At 34.2% G+C, this 21,830-nt stretch overlaps 1 protein-coding gene across 1 annotated transcript in view; it reads right to left on the bottom strand.

Moving 5' to 3' along the window:
- The window catches only part of Rit2 (Ras-like without CAAX 2), a 310,909-nt gene that overhangs the window by 233,906 nt on the left and 55,173 nt on the right, over positions 1 to 21,830 (bottom strand). Inside the window, exon 2 of the mRNA XM_013014873.1 lies at positions 12,463 to 12,519. Within this exon, the coding sequence (XP_012870327.1) occupies positions 12,463 to 12,519 (57 nt within the window). The remainder of the gene's footprint in view (positions 1 to 12,462; positions 12,520 to 21,830) is intronic.

Below are 21,830 nucleotides of genomic sequence, written 5' to 3'. Positions count from 1 at the left end.
CTCATTTGAGTGTAAAAGACTCATGCTATTTACACTGAATCAATAATACCAATATGAGTAATGATGAAATGATATACTTGCACAGATTTATGCATACTGTAAGAATCATATAGTGGTCTATAATGTTACTAGGTTTAGAAGATAACAATTTTAATCTTTTTGTTACACCTTGAACTCTTAGTAAGAGTTTCCCTAGAATGGTAGACACCAAGCAAATTATTTTAATAATTTTGCAAAAGCAAATCCACATCTCTTTTCACCCTGAACCCTCCTCCCTCAAACTGTCTTCACTATAAATGGTTGAGACATCTTAGGAATTGCTAGATTCAGGGAAAGAGGTAGAAATTACCTCACAGGCCATGGGGCTATGGCAGTAATACTGGTGAAATTTCAGATTACTCATTTGCATAAGTTCCTTTCCAGTCCTTTCACTTTATTCTGTAGTCAAGCTAATATCTTTCTTATTCTCAGAGAAATAAGAACATTTTTTAAGTCATGGCAAGTAAGCCAGTAAACAATTAGCTGTACATGAAAGTGACCACAAATTAAATACATATAATAAAATTCAACTTAAATTAACTTTTTGACATTATACATTTACAGATGAATAATAGTTCTATTCACTTTGAAATATAATTTTTGTGAGGGCAAGTGTTCTGTTTTCCCTATGGCTATAGCATAGATCCAGAAAATATGTTTGGTACATGTTAGAGGCTTACTAATTACTTATTAAATAAGAGCATGCACGTGATTCGGAACATTTCTAGGTAAACCAACCTGAAAGAATCATAATTATCCTGACCTACAGAACTCAACAGAAACAAGATTATGTTTGCATAAATAAATAATGTCTAATTTTAAAGGAAATTGGTTCAGCATGAATGCTGAGAATCAGAAACTTTTCTTTCAGTTATTGCCAAGATTTTTCTAACACTTGTACATTTTGGAGTTAAGGAGGATGCTTTGCCTTCTTTAGTGCAGGGCAGGACAGTCTTGACGAAAATGCCATGCCTTTTTAGTCTAGCATTATTAAATTATCAGTTTTCGTAACTTCCATTAACGCATTCTACATTTAACAGGCTACTTTGCTATTTACATATACAGCATCTGTCATAAGGACAATACCCTGTTTATACCAAGCTTCCTGAAAGACATTCAGATAGCAAATTGAATCAGGGATTTTTAATTTTGCCTTTTATATACAGTTTGCCTTTATATGCGATTTGGTCAATGGAAAAATTATGCTAATAATGAATGTTTTAAATAATTCCAGATTTTTGTTAGGTCAGTAAATTGATATTCTTTTTGCCCCATCCTCTATGGATAAACTTTCTGGAACTTCACAGAAAAAGCATGAAACATAGACTTGTTCCTCACAGCTTTCATTTTTTCCCATTATCTTCATGTTCAATTGATTCTTCCTAAGGAAATGATAATATTCTTCTCATCCAGGGTGTGAAGCAATTACACCTATCTTATTTCACATAATGCTGATGAGAACAAATATCATCCATTTTGTTTTTATCGATGAAGGAAAGGTCAGCCATATATGTTAATTTGTTCAACAATGATGGGCCAGTAAGTACTTCAGTCACTCACTCATCAATTTATTGATTATCTGCTACAAACCTCACACTGATCTACATTTTTAGGATACTTAAACTAGTAATACAGTATTTAGATTTCCTTTAATGAAAGATAAGGTAAGAGAGTGGTATGTGCTATGGAAGAACAAATAGCAGAGGGTGAATGTAATTATGAGTTTAGGTAATGTTCATTGTGAGCCTGAATGGAAACAGAGTTGAGGAGGTAATCTGGTGAGCTTGGTGGATATCTGTGGAAAGAGTATTCTAGGAAGAGGAAAGTCAAGTGAAAATCTGCTAAGATAAGAAATCACTGGGTAATTCTGTGAACAACAAAACAATTGAGAATAAAATCAAAAGCATAGAAAAGAATATGGAGAAGAAATAAAGTCAGATGAGTGAAGTATGTCATTTTTGGAGACATTAATTATTTGTGGTTTGAGATCAACCAAGGTAACTAGTCCAACATGGAGGTACTCACCCAAACTTTTCTTCATACCTTTTTGGCAGTTGTAAGTTAGAAAAAAATGAGGGAGCAAATTGTTGTGACTTGAATGACATAATCTGATTTAGCCTTAACAGGTTCACTCTGCTGGGTTCTGGTGGCTCATGTCTATAATCCTAGCTATTCAGGAGGCTGAGATCTGAGGATCACACATCAAAGCTAGGTCAGGCAGGACAGCTTGTGAGACTCCACTTTCCATTTCACTACCAACAAAGCAGAAGCTGAGCTGTGGCTCAACTAATAAATCTAGTTTTGAGGAAAAAAACCCTCAAAGCTGAGGGATAGTACCCAGTCTCTGAGTTCAAGCCCAAGCATCAGCACATACACAAAGTTCACTCTGTCTAGCACCTGTGGCGCATGTCTGTAATCTTAGTTATTCAGGAGGTTGATATTTAAGGATCCAGGCTCAAGCCAACCTGAGCACAAAAGTCTTAGAGACTGTTGTCTTCAAATTACCAACCAAAAAACTGCATTGGAGATAATGGCTAAAGTGTTAGAGGGCCAAAAATGAATGATTAATCCAGGAAAAGGTGCAAGATTATTTCCTAACATCTTATCAGATGAGCAATAAAACTTAAAAAGCTATGTACATATGACCATATAAGATGATGTTAAATTGAATGAACCCCAAGATATGGACACAAGAGGTTTTCCTTTGTTGTTGTTTTTAATGTATTATGGGATTTCTTTCTTTGTTTCTTTTGTATGTTTTTCCTCCTATGGTATATCCCTGTGGTCACTGTATTTGATTTTGGTGCCCTGCATCTTGTATATATATTTATTTAATTTGGGGAGGGGAATGGGAATAACAAACTGCTGAAACAAGGACACAGGATGACCCATTGCAACAATGATATTATGTTGAAAATGAACCTTCTTTAGCAGGGCTGAAGGAGGCGGAGTGGGAGAGGTAAGGAAGGGAAGGGATAGTGGGAGAAAAACCAAGGATGGGGTAACAATGCCCAATGAGAAATGTCCTAATTACCTTACTGATGTAACTGTAACTATTCTATACAGCATTTTTACAAGAAAATATTTTTTAAGTATAAGAACCCGAGTTCAAAACTCAATAGTGACAAAGGAAAAACTGTTCTCTCTTGGTGGTACATATAAACCAAGCATTTGAACAAGAGAAGAATGAAGGACACTCCTTAAAAGCTGTAGCAGTAACCTCAGCTGGAAATTTTGCTGGTTCATAATCAGATGATAGATTGGAGAAATGGAGGTATTTTGGAGATTTTTAAAAATTTTATCTTTATAATTAAGTACCTGCACTAAGTGGTTGTCATGAGCAGTAATTTATTAATACAATGAATGTTAATCAATGTCAGTCCTGTTATATCTCCCCCATCCCTCCCAACAATACCCCTTCCCTTGATTTTGCTAATTTTGTTGAATATGCATCATGTTTTTATATTTGCATCTCTCCTTCCTCTCTTCACTAATGTAAAACCAAGAGAATTTCTTGACAATATCTTGTGTGAAGTGAGAAGCTTTGAAAAGAGAAAAATTTTAAATGTACGTATCCAAAAGGGATGGTATAAACCCAGATATAAGAAAAATAATACATCAAACATGTTTATGGAAAAAATAATGATAATCAGCCTAGATTAGGGTCATCTAAATATAGGTTGACTATTTAAGCTTGGGATTTAAGAGAGGTATCTGAGATGAAGAAATAGGATTGGGAGGAGAAATTACAGAAGGGAGAGGAAAAACAAGAGTATAGTATTCTAGATTGCAAATGGAAAAAAAAACACAACAACAACTGGATACACTCCAAAAGCAGTAGACCATATCTAATGTGACTGTAGGTCAAAACTGTAAGAAGAAAATTGATATTGGCTAGTCCCCAAGGAGTCAAAGTGATGTTGATAAAATACTTTCAGTAGAGTAATAGGTTTGAAAAGATAGCTAGAGTTGATTGAAGAAGATAGAAGGGGAATTAGAATCTTTTGATACAAGCAACTCTTTCAGGAGTTTCACAAGAAAGCTGTAAGAAATTTCAATGGCACTCATAGGAGAAAAATACCAAATAAAAGGAACTCATTTATCTATCTATCTATCTATCTATTTTTACTGCTTAGGGTGCACAAAATAACAGCATGATTCTATAATGATTGGGAAATATCCATTAAGAAAAAGAAAAATGATGTGTGGAAATAAGATTCCTGAATGTGAGAGTAGGGTGGGTTCTGTTGAACTCAAACCATGGAACAAAAACATTTACATAAAAATATGGGCAGTGAAAAAGTAGAGACACCAAATATGGACTCCAAGTAGTGGAGATAATTACCTTCTGGGTGGGGGAAAATAGCTTCTTAGTGAAAAAATTCCCATATTTGTAAGGCACCATCAATGAAAATGTGACTATGGAAAGATATGTTTCTTCATTAGGAGAATGAAAGGGAGCAGAATATGACCAGAGTGTATTTGCCAGGGATCATTAAAATCCATTGGAGACCAAGCTTAATACACTGAAAGTGAGACCAGATTGCATGGTCATGCTTAGCTGCCCAATGCAGCTTCAGAAAAATACAAAAAATTGGGTTTAATCCTGGTGGCATTTATAGTACTACATCAAATTATATAGGGTCAGTGGATTTAAAATTGTGTGATCATACAAATTTATCCCAGATAAAATTGAATCTTGACACTAAAGTCATTCAACAAATGTTTTACTTCTTCTTTGTAAACCATGCCCTATGTTGACTCACATGTATAATTAAAAAAAAACAACAAAACAAAAAACAAACATATTCCATGCTGCAATGGATTCTGGATCTCACACAGAAAATAAAAAACAAAGATCTACTATTTTAAATTTGTAATTTGATAAATATTTCTTACACTAGCCATGTGATAATTCAGGGATAAATCTTTATGCTGTGTGTGTGTGTGTGTGTGTGTGTGTGTGTGTGTGTTCATGTTTTTGAGTAGCTAGGAAATGTGTTGAAAGTCCTCTCTGAGGAGATTGGGGAAAAATTAAGGTCTAAAGGATCCAAAAGAAATTGTTAGATAAAGTGATAATCAAGGACCGGAAGGTATGTTAGCAGGGAAGTATATGTGTGGCACAGGCATGAATGTGGCCAAAAGGGAGGTCTATTAAACTGTTGGTGGGATGTAAGCTGTTTCAACAACTTTGGAAAGAAGTATAGAGTTTCTTTAAAAAAAGAAAAAAAAAGAAACTTAGCATAAGAACTACCCTATGACCCAGCAATTCCAATCCTGGGCATTTACCCAACACAGCACAAACAAGGTCACACTAAAGCTACTAGCACAACCATGTTCACTGAAGCATTATTATTTGCCAAAACCAAGATACAGAATCTGCCAAGATAATCCCTCAATAGATGAAAGGATCAGGAAAATGTGGCATATCATCATCCATCAGAAAGAATGATATTGTGCCATTTATAAGAAATGGAAAAACTTGGAAAAAAATTATTACCCTATGTAAGCCAGACCTAGAGGAACATAGGTGGCATGTTTTCTCTCACTTGTTGTAACTAGAAGGTACCTGTAAATCTACAAATAAATAAAGGATTACAAATGACTTAACTGAAGTGTAATAGAGTCTGTGGAGAGCACAAATAGAATATAATTTTAAAAAAAAACTGTCAAAGCCCAACAAACTAAGCCCCAGGAAATGGGTACTTGCAAGAGGGTAGGGCTAAAGGGACAATGAAAGGGGAAAGATAGAAAGTATAGTTAAGAATTTATTGTATATACCACAGAATTGAGAAATACAAGGGAAGGGGAGTGAAGATGTTGAAGTGGTGACAGAAATCAAGATGCATTGTATACATAAACTGCTTTGTTAAATGGCAAAAATATTCTATGCATAACCTAAAATTAAGCTAAGTTAGGGAAGGGGTAGGTTGAGAGTGGTGGGTGAGAGTGGTGAAAGAGATGAAAATTATTCATGACACACTGTATATATAAACTGCTTCGGTGAATAGCAGCTGTTTGTACAACTACTAGAGATAATAAAAATATTTTTTAAAATAACTGAAGGGATACCAGTGTGGCTGACAACAGTGTGTTACACAATGAGTCTGTACTGAACATCAGGGACTAGTATAAGGTTAAAATTTAGTTTCCAATCTACTTGGTTCCACAGTAATTAACCTTCTATTATAATAGGTTCATACATGACAAGGTCATTAATAAATATAACATAAAGTTGTACTTATAATCCTTAACTGCCTTCAAGAATTATATCATGGCACTTATTTTACCTAGTAACAATATCTTCTCTTCTCTTTATTTCTTAACTGCATTTTCAGTACTGCTCTGTAGACCACAGCTCTGTGTTCACTCTTTTGAATAATTGATTACATTAATCTATGCTAATATGTAAATGTTTCCTAATGGCTATGGGCATTACCAACCCCTTCTGATCATTTACATTTGAACAGAGATTTTTCTAGTGACACTAGCTGACCCTTTTTGCATATTTTCATTGCTAAGCAGACTATTTTAGCTTGATACAAACTGGACTATTTGTCTAAATGCATAGCTTGAGAAATATAAAGTTAATGTGCTACATTTGTCTCTCACTGGCTTAAACATATAGCAGTGCCTACATTAACAGTCACTGGACACAAAAACTCTGTAGATGACTTGTTCAAAGTCTTGATACACTTTGGCACTTAAGTTCCTGTTTTTTTCTAACATCCCAAATCATCCAAGAAGACTATGTATGGCATTTTATTCTGTTCCTGTAAAGATTGTTACAGTCCTTACCAATTGCTCAGAGAGAATATAAATCTTTCAGATAGGTGTATTATGCAGTATTCATGTCTCGTAAGTGAAATTGAAGTCTAAAACACTATAAGAGTGAAAGCATTTACAGTTGACTAAATTACAAAAGCACATTCCTTAAAAATAGGATATCTAAGAATAGCTAGAAACTTGGTGGCTTTATTAATATTTGAGGTCTGTGAAACCTGAATGAATATATGGGTAGATGTGATAATGAAGCTATAACTGATTCCTGGGTTGTTAAAGCTGTTTTCTTCTTCACGAAAAGCAACCCAAAGAAACAACTGAATAGGTCCTTAAGGTAATCTTAACTAAATTATGTGCAGTATTAATATAATGATCTCATCATAATAATACAATGAGGAAGAAAAGCACAATTGGATTCCTGATGAATAATATATGACAGATTGGCTTTAGAGATGATGAAATAAAATGGAAAGAAAGCTCAATAGAGTTTTTGCTCATTTTTGATCACCTTTTATTTGTATTTCTTGTACAATGTCTTGTACAATGTGCTTTGTATATTATACATTTACAAGCAATTTTGTATTAAATAAGTAGGAAAAAGCAGAAAGAGTAAAAAGAACCTCACATAAATAATAATTGACATTATCATGTCTTTTTTAATTTTTAAAGGAAATAGTCTTTGTCTTAAAGCTACAAAAAAACCTAAAATTTGGATAAAGTCATGTGATATTATTTAGCAATTTTTATAATACTATTCTGTTTACCCATTCAGATCATACAAAACCCACTGTTCAATCATTGTCCATGTTAAGTAGAAAGGAGATCCCCCTAATCCCTCAGTGGACAAGGAAGGAAAATAATTAGGATTTTGTCTTGTGATGTAAACTTACTCACTGTGTTTTGGGATAAGTGAGATGTACCTGTAACATCTTGTGCTTTTCTTTTTTATGAAGTCATTGAATTATCACAATGGTTTGGTTATAATCCTCACTGGTATGAGCATGTTTTGAAAGCTCTGTGTTTGATCTCTATATATGCTATATTTAACATGGTACCTGACACATGATAGGAAAATATACATACCTTTCAACGTTCCAAACATACAACCTTTCAACGTTCAGAAAGTTCCATCCAGTGAGGAATATCTGGAGAAAACTCTCTGAAATTCTATATTATTTCCTTCTGTATTTCTTTGTCATGAGATATGAATTATGTTCCTATAGTCATGTTTATCTTCCTTACCTACATACATGGGCTGAAGCAATTCTCAACATATGAGTGTACCATTCAATGATAATTCAGATGAAAATTCACAGTCCAAAAATGAAAACCCATAACTGACTTTTACATTCTTGGTTTCAAGGAAAAGGGCTCATCTTTCTCATCTTTTAGTGCAGAAAAAATATTATCAACTTCATTTGCAATTCATATTCATTTTTGTTTATATATAATTAGATTTTTAACTCCAAGCAAGTTATAAGGAATTAAAAGGGTAAACCATAGCAAACGACCCTAGATTGTTTCCTTACATGTCTTAAGTTTTTCTTTTGCTGAAAAGTCAATTGTGTTGTTGATTCTTCTCAACTATTAAAAAGCCTTTTGACATCTGATAATTAGTAAGTCATATTACTATATACACACATACATCATTTTTATTACTATTTTCAGATGTACACTACAGGTCTGAATGAGCTTGAATATGTTTAATTTCTGAATGGTACACTCATTGGTCATCACAGAACTGGATCACTCAGTATCTCCACCCACCTACCCATACAACTCAGCCCTCAGCCATCATCCATGGGCACCATTTTATTGATAGTATAAAATGTCTTCCCTTGGTAATGCCTAAATAAATAGTATGAACTAAACAGAGAACAAAAAGACCCATTGGACTCTAGAATAGACAATACAAGTTTCTTGGCCTTTAAAAAAAACATAGGAAGTTGCATAGGAAGTCAGTGGCTCATGCCTATAATCCTAGCTACTCAGGAGTCTGAAATCTGAGTATCATGGTTCAAAGCCCAGCCTGGGCAGGAAAAGTCCAAGAGACTCTTATCTCCAATAAACCACTAGAAAACTGGAAATGGTGCTGTAGCTCAAGTGGTAGAGCCCTGGTCTTGACCTGAAGAACTGAGAGTACCTAAGGGCAAAAACATAGGTAGCTGTCATCCTAATCTATAGTGAATACAGTTTTTAAGAGTGGGCCATTGCTTCTCTATCCTTCTAAAAGTCTTTTCAAGTAGCACTTTGCTGCTTTTTTTATGGGTAATAACTATTTCAAAGATACTAGATATCTGTGTATTGCTTTAATTCTTCTTTCTAAATTGAGAGCTTGAATTTTGAGGTCCTGTGGATGAAAGAATAGGAATTTGAATATTTTGAGAGGTGAAAGACATATACTGGTAGAATTTCATGATTTAGTACTTAAATATGCCTAATATGATAATTGATATGAGGAATTAATCATCAGTCAACTGGTCAAAATATTGTGATATGCGTGGTGGCTCACTTCTGAGTAATTATCTTCATTATCTGTGGAATGCATCTACTCAGATAATAAAGAAGCAAGATCAGAAGTGTTGCTTTTCAATGCCAGCTTGGACAAAGAATCAGTAAGACTATCTCAACAAGCAAGCTGGGTATGGTAGTGTACCACTTTGATCCAAGTTGTTTGGGAGTCTGTGGGTACAATGGTCATAGTCTGAGACCAGCCCAGGGGACAAATGCAAAGCATGGTATAAAGTAACTAAAGCAAAAAACCTTGGGTTTGACTCAAGTGGCGGACCACCTACCTGGAAGCAAGAGTTCTGTCAAATGTTATTAATTTCATGCTGTTTTCCATGGAAAACTTAAGCTACAGTTGACACAATATTGAATGCTTATTAAAGTTCTAATTTAAAAGTATAAATTATAACTTGGTTTACCCAGAAATGTCACTGTTGAAATGTAGTTGAAATTTTGCTCAAAGACATTTTTCACTTGAGAAACAGAATCAGTATATTTAAATATACATGCCATAGATACGTTTACTGAATTTATAAAAGAAATCATTGGCTGTATCTTTCACTAGTAAATAAGGAAAATAATTATTCCTTTGGGAAGAAAAATGTTATCAAATAATTCTTTTTTCTTGTTAGAAAGAGCACTGGAGAGTTCATATTTGAAAGAACTTATTCTGAGTAGGAAGGGACAGGAAAAACAAGACATATAAAGTTCATCAAGGGTTTCAGGGAAGCATCTCATGCCAGTAGGATTTTAAAAAATCCTCATTAGAATGATCTCAGCACTGGATAGGGATTGAAAAGAAAGTATTGATTTCCTACCTCAGTCATAAAAAATATCCTTGATACATACTATTCTTTTCTAATTTGTGGGATGTTCAAACTGTACTAGCATGAGCTTTCTCTTGAGTGGTTATTAAGTCAGTTAGACTGAGTTATTGCAGGAGTGAAAATGAGATTCTCACCTTATTCAAGCAAGATATTGTTGGAAAGTTGTTAGCTCATAGCCCATCAGTGAATAAAGAATCATATTCCCATGAATGAATGAAGAAATGAGAAGTAATGAGTGAAAGTAATGAGCTACTCTTTCAATTTTCAGGCTGCCTCCTCCTCCTCCTCCTCCTCCTCCTCCTCCTCCTCCTCCTCTCCCTTTTTCCCCCTTTCCTCTCCCTCTTCCATCCTTCTCTTCCTCCTCCTTCTTTTCCTCCTTCCCTTCTCTCCCCTCTTCCTATCTCTTCTTCCTTTTTCTTTGTGCCTTTCCCTCAGCTTGAACTCAGGCTTGAGCACTGTCTCTATGCTTTGTTTGCAAAAGATTGGCACTCTATGACTTGAGCCACACTTCTATATCCAGCTTTTTGGGGTAGTTTATTGGAAATAAGAGTCTCATGGACTTTGCTTCCTAGACTGACTTCAGATCGAAGTCCTCTTCGCTACTCAGGCATGAGCCATCAGAACCTGTCAGTCATCTTTTCAAATTATTTTATGTATTCCAAAGTAAAATTATACTTTGAATACCAAATGTATAGTTGTTCAATCTCAAGTGATGGATGTGCTTCGTGGTTTTTCTATAGAAATCATCATCTTTTCTTCTTGAATATGTATAACTTATTCAAAATAACTGCCAGTTCAAACTATTTAGAAGTGTGGTATTGGTAAGCTAGAGACCAAAGTTTGAGGTAGAATTACATGTAAAACTTAAGCCATGATGACAAATAATGAACAAAGTGTTAACTAGTGATTTAATAAATATTAGTGAATTTTCCAACAAGAAAGAAAAAGATTCAGAGCTTTTCTGAGAAATTTTCCATCTTCTGCATCTCATAGTAGGTTAAGCAAAGCCGTATTCCTGAAGCAAGACAGTTAGAAAAGGAACATAGAGGCTTGTAGAAAAAAAACTGATTAGAAATAACCACATGTAAAATAGTATTCAGAAAGAGGATTCAACTTTTGTGTACTTAACAAAATACCTATCAACTATTCTTAAATATTATTAATTCAGTTTAGCTAATGAGGAGGCCCTAGTAAATTATCAGTTATGTAAGAGTACATTTTGTTTATGTCAGCAGTAGAACCAAATATGATGTAGGATGTAAGAAAAGGACTGTAGGAGCTTAGGATATAGGATAATGCTTTATGTATCAAGTAAGATATTGAATCAAATTCCCTGAAGTGGATAAGGATGAATGGATATTCTCTCTCTCTCTCTCTCTCTCTCTCTCTCTCTCTATATATATATATATATATATGATAATCGATCAAAGGTAATCCTTTAAATGGTAGGTAATATATAAAGAAACACTCTTCTGCAGACATGCAGTCAGCTGTGATGGTTCCTGAAGCCACATGATTTCCTCTATGGGAAATAAACTTTGTAATTTTAAACTATGTTTCTATTATCTTTGAAAAGCTGCACAAAGAAGTTACCATTCAACAAATCAGTTTACAAGTACAATGCATCTTGTTTGATGTATCTCTACTTAAAGAAAACTGTGATGGACTCTGCTTAAGCATTTTCAACCCATTCACTAATGTAATTTTGACTAAAAAACATTTTTTTAACAGAGAGTGAGCTTCTTTTGAAAAACATTTGAACAACACTATGTAGTAGGGAACCTACAAGAGGAGTAACATGGCTGGTTGGAATTTTAGCTCTAACCAATATAAATAATTTTTGGTTCCCAGTTTCCTCGTCTATGTGGTAAGAATGTTAAATGGCATTATATGTATATCTAAAAACTCCTCAAAGTTAATATGGTCAATTCTGCAATAGAAAATTCAGAATTAAAAAATTCAGATATGGTTTAAGTAAGCAAATAATCAGACACACATATCACTTAATCAGTTATATTTTTACACTACAGGTTTTAAAGTGCTAGATATCCATGAATGGATCCTAAAACCAACTTACTAGCATTCAACCACATTTACCTAAATAAACAATAGAATAGAGAAAAATGCCCATGTACATAATAAGAATTAACCACAACTATTACCTTTTCACTTGTATTTTCATACATTACATCTTCATGAATATGTCTTACAGTTCATAGTACAAATCATAGGCTTATCTTTCATCGATATCAAACTATTAACCAATAACTCATTTATGGTATCTTTAGTTGAGTCTTTCACTTACCTATGGTGGGGTCATGATAATCCGGGAATTGATGGCTAATAAACTGCATTGTCATTGCTGAAAGAAAAATAGATTTAATTTACTAAAACGTTATCAATTCCTCAATACGGTATTCACCAAAATAGCTCATCACTCTCAGTAGTTTCTAGTAAATAATCTATGTTTAGGAATAATTTAATTATACTACATGAACTACGCTTTGATAATAACAGCAAGTTATACAGAGGAAAAGGTGTTAAATAGTACCATTTTTTTCTTGGAATACATATATTTACATTTTAAATGTCTTTCAGGAAAGAAGGCATTAGGGTACAAATAAGAACACTCAATATTTTGGTGTTGGAGATCTGTAGTTTAATAGCTGGTTATTGGAAATATTTTTCCACTGAAGATATACTTATTCTTTTATTTATTTTTACAGCTTTAAAGAGTTTACTTAGTAAAAAGTGAAGGCTAGGAGAGTGAACAGTAAGATCTGATTGCTTACCGGATGGTGAGGGACCAGGTTGTTTGTTTGTTTGTTTGTTTTTGTTTTGTTTTGCTTTTTCCTGTTTTCATTTTTAAAAAAAATTTATTTTTCTATTGTGAACATACTGTACAGAGGGGTTACAATTACATGGGCAAGATAATGAGTACATTTCTTTTTTTTGACATGGACATGCTCTTTACTTATTATTCTTTTTTTTATTGTGAACATACTGTACAGAGGGGTTACAATTACATGGGCAAGATAATGAGTACATTTCTTATCAAGCATTGTCCAGTTGTTTTGTATATCCCTCCACACCATCCTTTTTTCATCTCTTTCAGAAATTTATAAGAAGGTAATTGGCTTGTTTGTAATAAACAAGACTCTCTCCTTGGTGGTAGCTTATAGAAGGGCTGGCCTGGGTTATGACAATACCTAAAACCATCCTCTAATTTAGGTAGGGGAACAAGTTGGTCTGAAGCCATTTGCCAATGTTTTCCTTTATTTCTCCCCTCTGAGTTTTCGCTGACTGTTGTCTGGACATGGAGATGTTGATCTCTGTTCTGGCTACTTCCTGCTGAATGGGGGTGACTTGTCCTTGCCCTTTCAAAAGTAACTGAAGCTGAGAGGTCAAAAAGAAAATGGTTCATATAAGCATGCCTACTTAATGCCCATACCTGGCTACCTTCTAACACCACGGGATTTATAACCTTGCCTTTTTGTCATAAGCTATTTCTACAGTACCAGAAAAAAAATTCAGTTATCCTTCTCACATATGGGCAAACACAGCCTCTTAGGACTCAAAAAGTTTTTACTTTTCCCATATATCCTTTAAGAGATGGTTGAGAAGCCCGGCACCGGTTGCTCATGCTTGTAATCCTTGCTACTCAGGAGGATGAGATTTGAGGATTGCGGTTCAAAACCAGCCAAGGCAGGAAAAGTCCCCGTGAGACTCTTATTTCCAATTAACCACCAGAAAACTGGAAATGGTACTGTGGCTCAAAATGGTAGAACTCTAGCCTTGAGCTGAAGAGCTCAGGGACAGCACCCATGCCCCACAACCAACAATGAGAAAGGGAGGGGGGAACAGGGAGAGAGTGAGGGTAAGGAGAGGGAGAGGGAGTTGGGTTTGTTATAAACAACCTCCAAATTCAAAATGTATAAGGGCTGCCTTATTACATCCCTGTCATATATAGGGTGTCTAATCTATGGGCCAAATGACTCTTAATGTTGTGAAGCATGTGACTTTCTATAACGATGTTTATATTTTTAAGTGTTTCTTCCTGTGAATTTCCATTCTAAGGAGACAATGGTGACTCAAGTAAAACAAGAAACTTAAAACAATAATCGACAATAGTTCTTTTATTTTTTAAAAAACTTCTGTTTTTACATTGACAAAGTCTACCTCTTTATTCAAACTGTAAGATCCTGATTCCTCCTTTTAATTATGGCTCAAATTTGGCCACTGTCCTTGAATACGAACAAGGTTGACATAACTTCATTGTAGCACAGATTCTACATATCATTTTGGAGTAAATCAGACTTGCTTTATCACAGCCTACTTTTATCAAGAGTCCCATTAAGTTGGCTTAGCAAGAATCCTACCTTGGATGCCTCTTAGAAACTTTTCTATCCACCAATACAAATTCTCCCCTTCTTCTCTTCACCATCTGCTTTTAGTCTACGAATCTGTAATATTCCTATTGTATTCAGAATTGACCTTCATTCTATACTTAAATCTCTTTCCCCTGCAGCAGTTGTTTCTGTATAAGATCTATCATTGCTGCCTATCTACTGTCCAGATCTGGTTCTCCAGAATAGTATGTTTACACTTCAGCAAGTGTTTAGAGTAGGAAAGATTTATATAAATTCAGTGAACATGTAAGCACACTGTCTAGCTTTGCTGAGAAATGCAAAGAAATGCAATCCAGTGGAAAAGAATTGCAGTATGCACTTTAATTATTTTCCTCCTGCTTTTGCCTTGACAAAAAAGATGTCTGTATATGAAAATGTTACTTAATTTGACACCTTTGGGAAAATTTTTGAAATTCAAATCAACATTCTTTACAGATAGCCTCAGGAGTTAGATTATTCTAGGAAAACAATCAGAAAGCAGCATGTTTATTAAGTGAATATCAAGAGGAGCTTTTTTATTTATCCTTCTCCTGAGCTTTACTATGGCAATTGTTTCTACCTCTTTGTTAACAGTTGGGTTTTTCTCAGTTAGAATACAGAGGTCAGAGGCCTGGACTCATATTGAGCCATTAGTTTTGAGACTCAGTAATTTTATAATCAGTGTGAGCTTAAATTCAACAAATTTGAAACTAAACTGAGGATAGTCTGACTATACCTCTCTCTCCATATATATATATGAATGGAATGGATGCATGAATGTATGCAGGCGTGCATGCATGTATGCATAAATAGTGTGACTAATGGCTCCAGCATTCATATTATGCAGTCCGTGGTTTAGACAAACATCTTGAAAATGTCTGTGGGACTTTCTCTTTTCATATTCTCCGTAAAAACAGCATGAATTTTAAATTTTATTTCCAGATATATTTCAAATATATCTTGATGCCTTCTGCAATTACTATTGCTCAGAATTTCATAAATACAAACATCTCTACTGAACTCAAGTCAAAATTGATTTCACTGTAAATGTTTTCTTTTTCTTCATTGTGATCTTTAAAAATTTGAACATAGCCTATATTCTTCCTTGTGACATTACCAACATGTATACTTTTTCATAGATAACATGACTATGGTCATCTTTCCTTTCAGACTAAAATTTTACCACTGTCTAAGGAACTACTTGTCTTCTCAGTTTTATAGAAATACTTTCCCTCCATATTAGGTTCCCATCCTATGGTTATGCCTGCTCATTGAGTAAGTCTTCACCACAACTTAATGCATTTAGAATTTAGCTCAGTTCTGTGCTTGAGTTCTTTTTTTTTTTTTTTTTGCAAGAACGTTTTCTGAATGAGCTATATCTACTGATGTAACTACTTTCCAGCTTAGGTTTTCTTTAACTATCCTAATAATGGTGAATGCCTCTTTCCAAGTGATATTGTATTCAATACACACATTTTCCTTCTTCCTACCAGCCACCAGTTGCAGGACAGAAACTATCAAGAAATCTTAGATAATGGCTTGTATAATTATAGTCTAAGTTAAAAGCCAAACATATGGGAAGGAGTCACAGAAGTAAAGAAGTTCAGAACATATTGAAGTAAAAGATCTACAATCATTGTAAAATTCATCCAAGACAAACTTCGTAGTTATTTATAAGAACACATGGCATATATTTAGGTGTTTGAGTTTATGCTTGTATGGAAACCTGCTTCTTATTGCACCAGTGACAGAACCCGTTAATTCTCATATCCTCTGATTAAGGGAAAAGGACCCTACTGAGTTTGTTCCAAATCTTTACAATACAGTTTTAGAAAGAATTATTTGTAAAAAAATATTTTCTTGTGATTTTATGAAATTGATGCCTCTAGGTGACATTTAAGAGCCATTTCCCTTAGGCAGGTAATATTCAAGTGAAACAGCTTTTGAAAAATCATTTCTAAACACTTAGGTTGGACAGCAAAATATCCCATCTTGAACATATTTCTTTTGCATATTTCAAGTTGGTTATTCAGAGAAAACTGTAGATCTATGCAGACAGAGAAATGATTTTGAAAGGCTAAACCTTTTCAAAAATAAATAAAAATTGCATTGATGAAAAGAATCCTTCTTTGGTAATGGATGCAGTTCAGATAAGTATGTTTTTTCCAACTTTGATATACAACATTTCAACCTCTGGAAGAAGTTGGGAGCTTGACACTTGGCCTTCACAAGGGTTCCTAAGGTAACTGTGAGATCACACATGCATAATGGGATTATCCTTCCATAACTCTTGATATATAGCTTTTAAAAGGTAATTCTAGATAATTTTCTCCTGGATAATTAAGATTGAATGTTGCTGAATGTAGTGCATTCAGTTTTTCATGCAGATGATATCTATTAAGCTGTTTATTTCAACTAGATAATTCATTTTGAAAAGGAAGGAAAAGAGAAGTATAAAGCAAGTGTCAAGACTACTCTAGAAACTTTTCAAAATATATTCATAAGAATATGTATGGAAGCCGGGCGCTGGTGGCTCACACCTGTAATCCTAGCTCCTCAGGAGGCTGAGATCTGAATATCAAGGTTCAAAGCCACCCGTGCAGGAAGATCCGTGAAACTCTTATCTCCAATAAACCGCCAGAAAACAGGAAATGGCGCTGTAGTAGAGCACTAGCCTTGAGCTGAAGAGCTGAGGGACAGTGTCCAAGCCCAGAGTTCAAGCCCCACGACCAACAAAAAAGAAAAAAAAAAGAAAAAAATGTGTGGAGGGGGAAACAATGTTCAACAAATGTAGTTACTACCTTACATATTTAACTCTAACCCCTCTGTACTTCACCTTGACAATAAAATTTAATTAAAAAATAAAGAAAAATTTAAAATGGGTGAAATCTCTCTAGCATAGTGAATCCCAAATGAATTTTAACTTCATGAAATAGGAAATAAGGCACTTGGAGGTGTGAGTGTGGGGTTAGGTGGGAAACAAAGAATGTACTGGAAAACTAGTCTTCAAATTTGTCTGCAAGAGTTCCTATTAGTTCAGGATACAAATGGCTGAAAATAGCTCAGCATCTTGACTGCATTTCTTAATATACGAAGAGATATGAAGAATAGGAATGTAAAACATGTCCTACTTATCTTGGATTTGTAAAATATAAAATGTAAAATAAATCTTATCTGGGAGATGGGAGGTGAGCAAAGATGGTGAATGTAAGTGAATATGGTCACAAAGCTTTGGGTAAATATGTGCAAGTAGAACAATGAGCTTGGGGGGATGGTTTGGGGAGGAGTTAGTGGGGAGGAGGGAGATTAATGTAGGAAGGAGTCAGATCTACGTACATTGTATTCACAGATGGACATATTAAAATGTTTGTGTAACTATCTGGTGCTAATAAAACTATGTGGAGAGCAAAGTACACAGTGTATATGTCTGGAGAAAAAAATACATCAGAATATTCTGAATCATAAATTACAATCTTAATGAACGTTTTAGAATTAAGATAAAGAATATTAACTGGACTCAAATGGACCTCGTGCATTATTTCTAAAATTATTACAATCTGTAGATGGAGGTTGTATAGGAAACAAATAGACTTTCCTTCTAATAGATACCAATATTTACTGAATTTTAAGCTTCAGATACCATTTGTAAGTATCTGATGGATAGCATATAAAATCCCTTTACAGTTATTAGTGGCCATATCATTAACATACGTTATGTAAATTGAGTTCGTCCAAAGGCTTTATCAAATATTCATTAAGTACATACTGTAAATAATGACCAAAGTATCTTAGATGTCCTTGCAACAGTAGTAGTGAGACTATAACTATCATTTTTAAAAAAGTAAACTCATTTTGTTGAGTCTTTCCTTTCATATGCATATGTTTTTAATTTAAAAATCAATTTATTATTCATATATTTCTATAATTCAATATTTTATTTAAAGTTAAATTTATATCAATTGCCTCTTTTTTACATTATTCAGTATTAAATCATCAAATTGCATATCATGCATGCTCTTTGGCTGTTCAGCAGGGGTTGGCCAGAGCCTAGACTAGCATTATGGAAAAAGAAAATTAGAAAGCAGTTATTTTAAACTGTATATAATATTTTAAACTATATATATATATATATATATATAATGCTCCCATCATTCATTGTTATGTCTAGTAACAATATTTTCCCTCCATAAGATATTTGATTACTTAACAATATAATTTACTAACACAGGGCTAGACTATAACAAGTCACTGCTTTCCCTTTGGGAATGGATGATCAGCTAGTGAAATGAGAATGTTGTTTCTGACAGTCTGGTCACTAAGGCTTAGTTCCATTTCTCCCATTATTTTTCTTTCCTTGCAGGTGGGGGGGGGTTAAAAATGACTTAACTTTTGCCATATTAATTTCTTATATTCAAGAAGGCAGGGAGAACTGAGAAGTAGGGCAAAAAATAAGTGAAAGCAGCAGAAGCCAAGCACTGCTCTTTATTCATACAAGATCAGAGTTATTCAACCAAGTAAGTCAATTACCTAATGTATCGTTCTGTTATAGTAACTCTGGTCACCTGAGATGTTTTCAGACCTTTCCTAAGGAAAGTTTACTAAGAAAGTTCCTCATCTGAACTTTTGCTTTCCTTCTGGAATGCTCTTTCCAAGATATATGAATGCTTGTTTTTCTTAGATGTTCACATTTTTACTCACAGATAGCCTTCCTTGGGAAGAAATCCCTTACCAGTAAATTGAAATCAAACTCATTTTTCCTAACTAGGACTCCCTTGTTGGCATTAATTAATTAATTAAATCTAATCCAAATACTTACTGTGTACTAGACATAGTTTACATGCTTGAGGCATCAGTGAGTAAAACAGGCAAAGATTTTCACTTGTTAGAAACTACCATGATAGGAGAAGTTGGAGAGGAAAACCCAATAATATGTATATACAAATTAATAGAAGGATAATGAAATTTTTATTAAATCAATGATAAAATATTTTAATTTGATTTTTAACAATGACATTCTGAGTGAACAGATATACAAATTGCAGGAATGATAAGAACATTTCTAATATTAGAGAACTTATTCATGCAGTCTTTTAAAAAAGTATAATAGTGCACACTAAATTACTGTCATTTATAATCCCAGTTATGCTCTCATAGTAAATTAATGGAGGGGCAAAGGGTGAACAAATGAACGGTGGCACTCTGTAGACACTATGTTGAAAATTAACTGTACAACTCATGCATTGGAACAGGAGGGGAAAAATTGGGAGAGAGCAAAGAAAGAGATGACATTGTTCCTAAAGAAATGTGCTCATTACATTACCTAAGATGAAACACAGTAAAATCTGAAAAGTTCAGTAAAATCCCTCTGAAAATCACCTTTATCTTAATAATAAAAATGATTTTAATAATTCAAAAAATATTGATAACATTTTATTTTTTGAAAGCTAAGATTTATTGCAGATAAATGGGACCTATGTTTCTTTGGGTCTGGATTATTTCAGTTAATAGAATCTTTTCCAAGTCTTTCCATTATAAAACATTGAAAAAGAATATTATAAAAAAAGCTACGATTTATACTCTTTGAAATAAATTTATGATGGAAAATTTAAGTGTCAGTCCAAAAATGCATGAAAATCAGGTACCTAATCTTACAAATTTCTTAAAGAAGCAATTTAACAACAACAAAAGGGTTTGGCATTTGTATTAACTTGGCCAGAATTGAAGGGCTCTGAAAAAAAAAAAAAAAAGCAAACCAACTCAGTCATCAGATTCAAATTCTGGGTTCTTTCTGTTGTGCTAATATGTTCTCATTAATTTCACTCAACCTAAAAAAACATTATGCTCATTCATTAGTGAGCCAAACATTGTTACTGAAAAACTTGGGCAAACACTAAATGTTCACTGTTTGAATGATAGTGAAATGAATGAAAAAGTCTAGAACCCTCAGTCACTTGCCTCAAAGCCAACACAATGGTGTTGGAACTTATATTTTAAATATTTTCTAAATGCATTGCATTGGGGCCCCAAAATAGCATCCTGTGAATTCTGTCTATGGAGCAGGATACAACCCAAGAAGGCATACAGAGGATCGTGCTGGCAGCCACCTGCTGAGCATGCCCATTGCGACTGATGACTGCTCACCTGGGACACACCCAAAGGAGGTCATCATGAAGTCAATGCCATATGTAAAGACTAAGAATAGTGGTGAAATATTCATCTAGTTTCTTACAAACTTTTCCTTGATTCTCTTTGTAACAGTAGAACTTAGGAATTGGAATCATGTGGTAGATTAAAAAAAAACAAAAGAATATTAGATCCGTGTGACTTACCTTGTATTGTTTTCTAATTAATGCATTTTTTAAAATTGCTGTGAGATTGCATTTATTTATTTATTTATTTTGCCGATTCTTCAGCTCAAGGCTAGCGCTCTATCAACTTGAGCCACAGCACCACTTCTGGCTTTTTTCTGTTATGTGGTGCTGAGGAATCGAACCCAGAGCCTCATGCATTCAAGGCAAGCACTCTACCACTGAGCCACCTTCCCAGCCCTTAATTAATGCAGTTATAACATATTTTCCCTGGTGTTACTCTGTGTTCTAAATTTCTACAAATTTAACATTTAGAAATGGGTCTCCAGCCAGGTGCCAATAGCTGACTTCTGTAATACTAACTACTCACCAAGATGAGATCTGATGATTGTGGTTCCAAATTAACTCAGGCAGGGAAAGTCATGAGACTTTTCTCTGCAATAAACTACCACCAAAAAGCCAGAAGTGGCTCAAGAGCATTAATTAGCCTTGAACCAAACGGCTCAAGGACAAGTCTCATACCCTGAATTCAAGCCTCAGGATTCCCCTCATTCCCAGAGGAAAAAGAAAAAGAAGGAAAAAAGAGGGGGGGGGATCAGTATTGTTGGTACTGGTGTTCTGATGCCTTTTAAATCATGAAATTAGATTTTCTGGGTTGATTATTATTTTCTTAGAAGAAAACCACCGCAGTTCAAAAATGGTTAAACAACCTGAGAATCTAATTTATTTATCCATAAAATATCAAAGTCCTGTTATATGTCCATGTTCCTACATGTGTGTAGATATGGGATGATAGTAGGTAAGGAGAAACAGGTTGATATTTGTAGCAATCTGGATGGACTAAAATTGTACCATTTAATTGAGAGAATGATATTCGATTAAATATCTTGAAGAGGCAAGCTGCTGTAGTTCCTCTGTTTAATTGTTTCTTTTTCTACGGAATCATTTCTTTTACTTTGGTAATTTCTCTTCCTTCT

Source organism: Dipodomys ordii, unplaced genomic scaffold (genome assembly GCF_000151885.1).
Source record: "Dipodomys ordii isolate 6190 unplaced genomic scaffold, Dord_2.0 Scaffold25, whole genome shotgun sequence".
Lineage (NCBI taxonomy): Eukaryota > Metazoa > Chordata > Mammalia > Rodentia > Heteromyidae > Dipodomys > Dipodomys ordii.
This window is presented reverse-complemented; position numbering and strand designations above follow the sequence as displayed.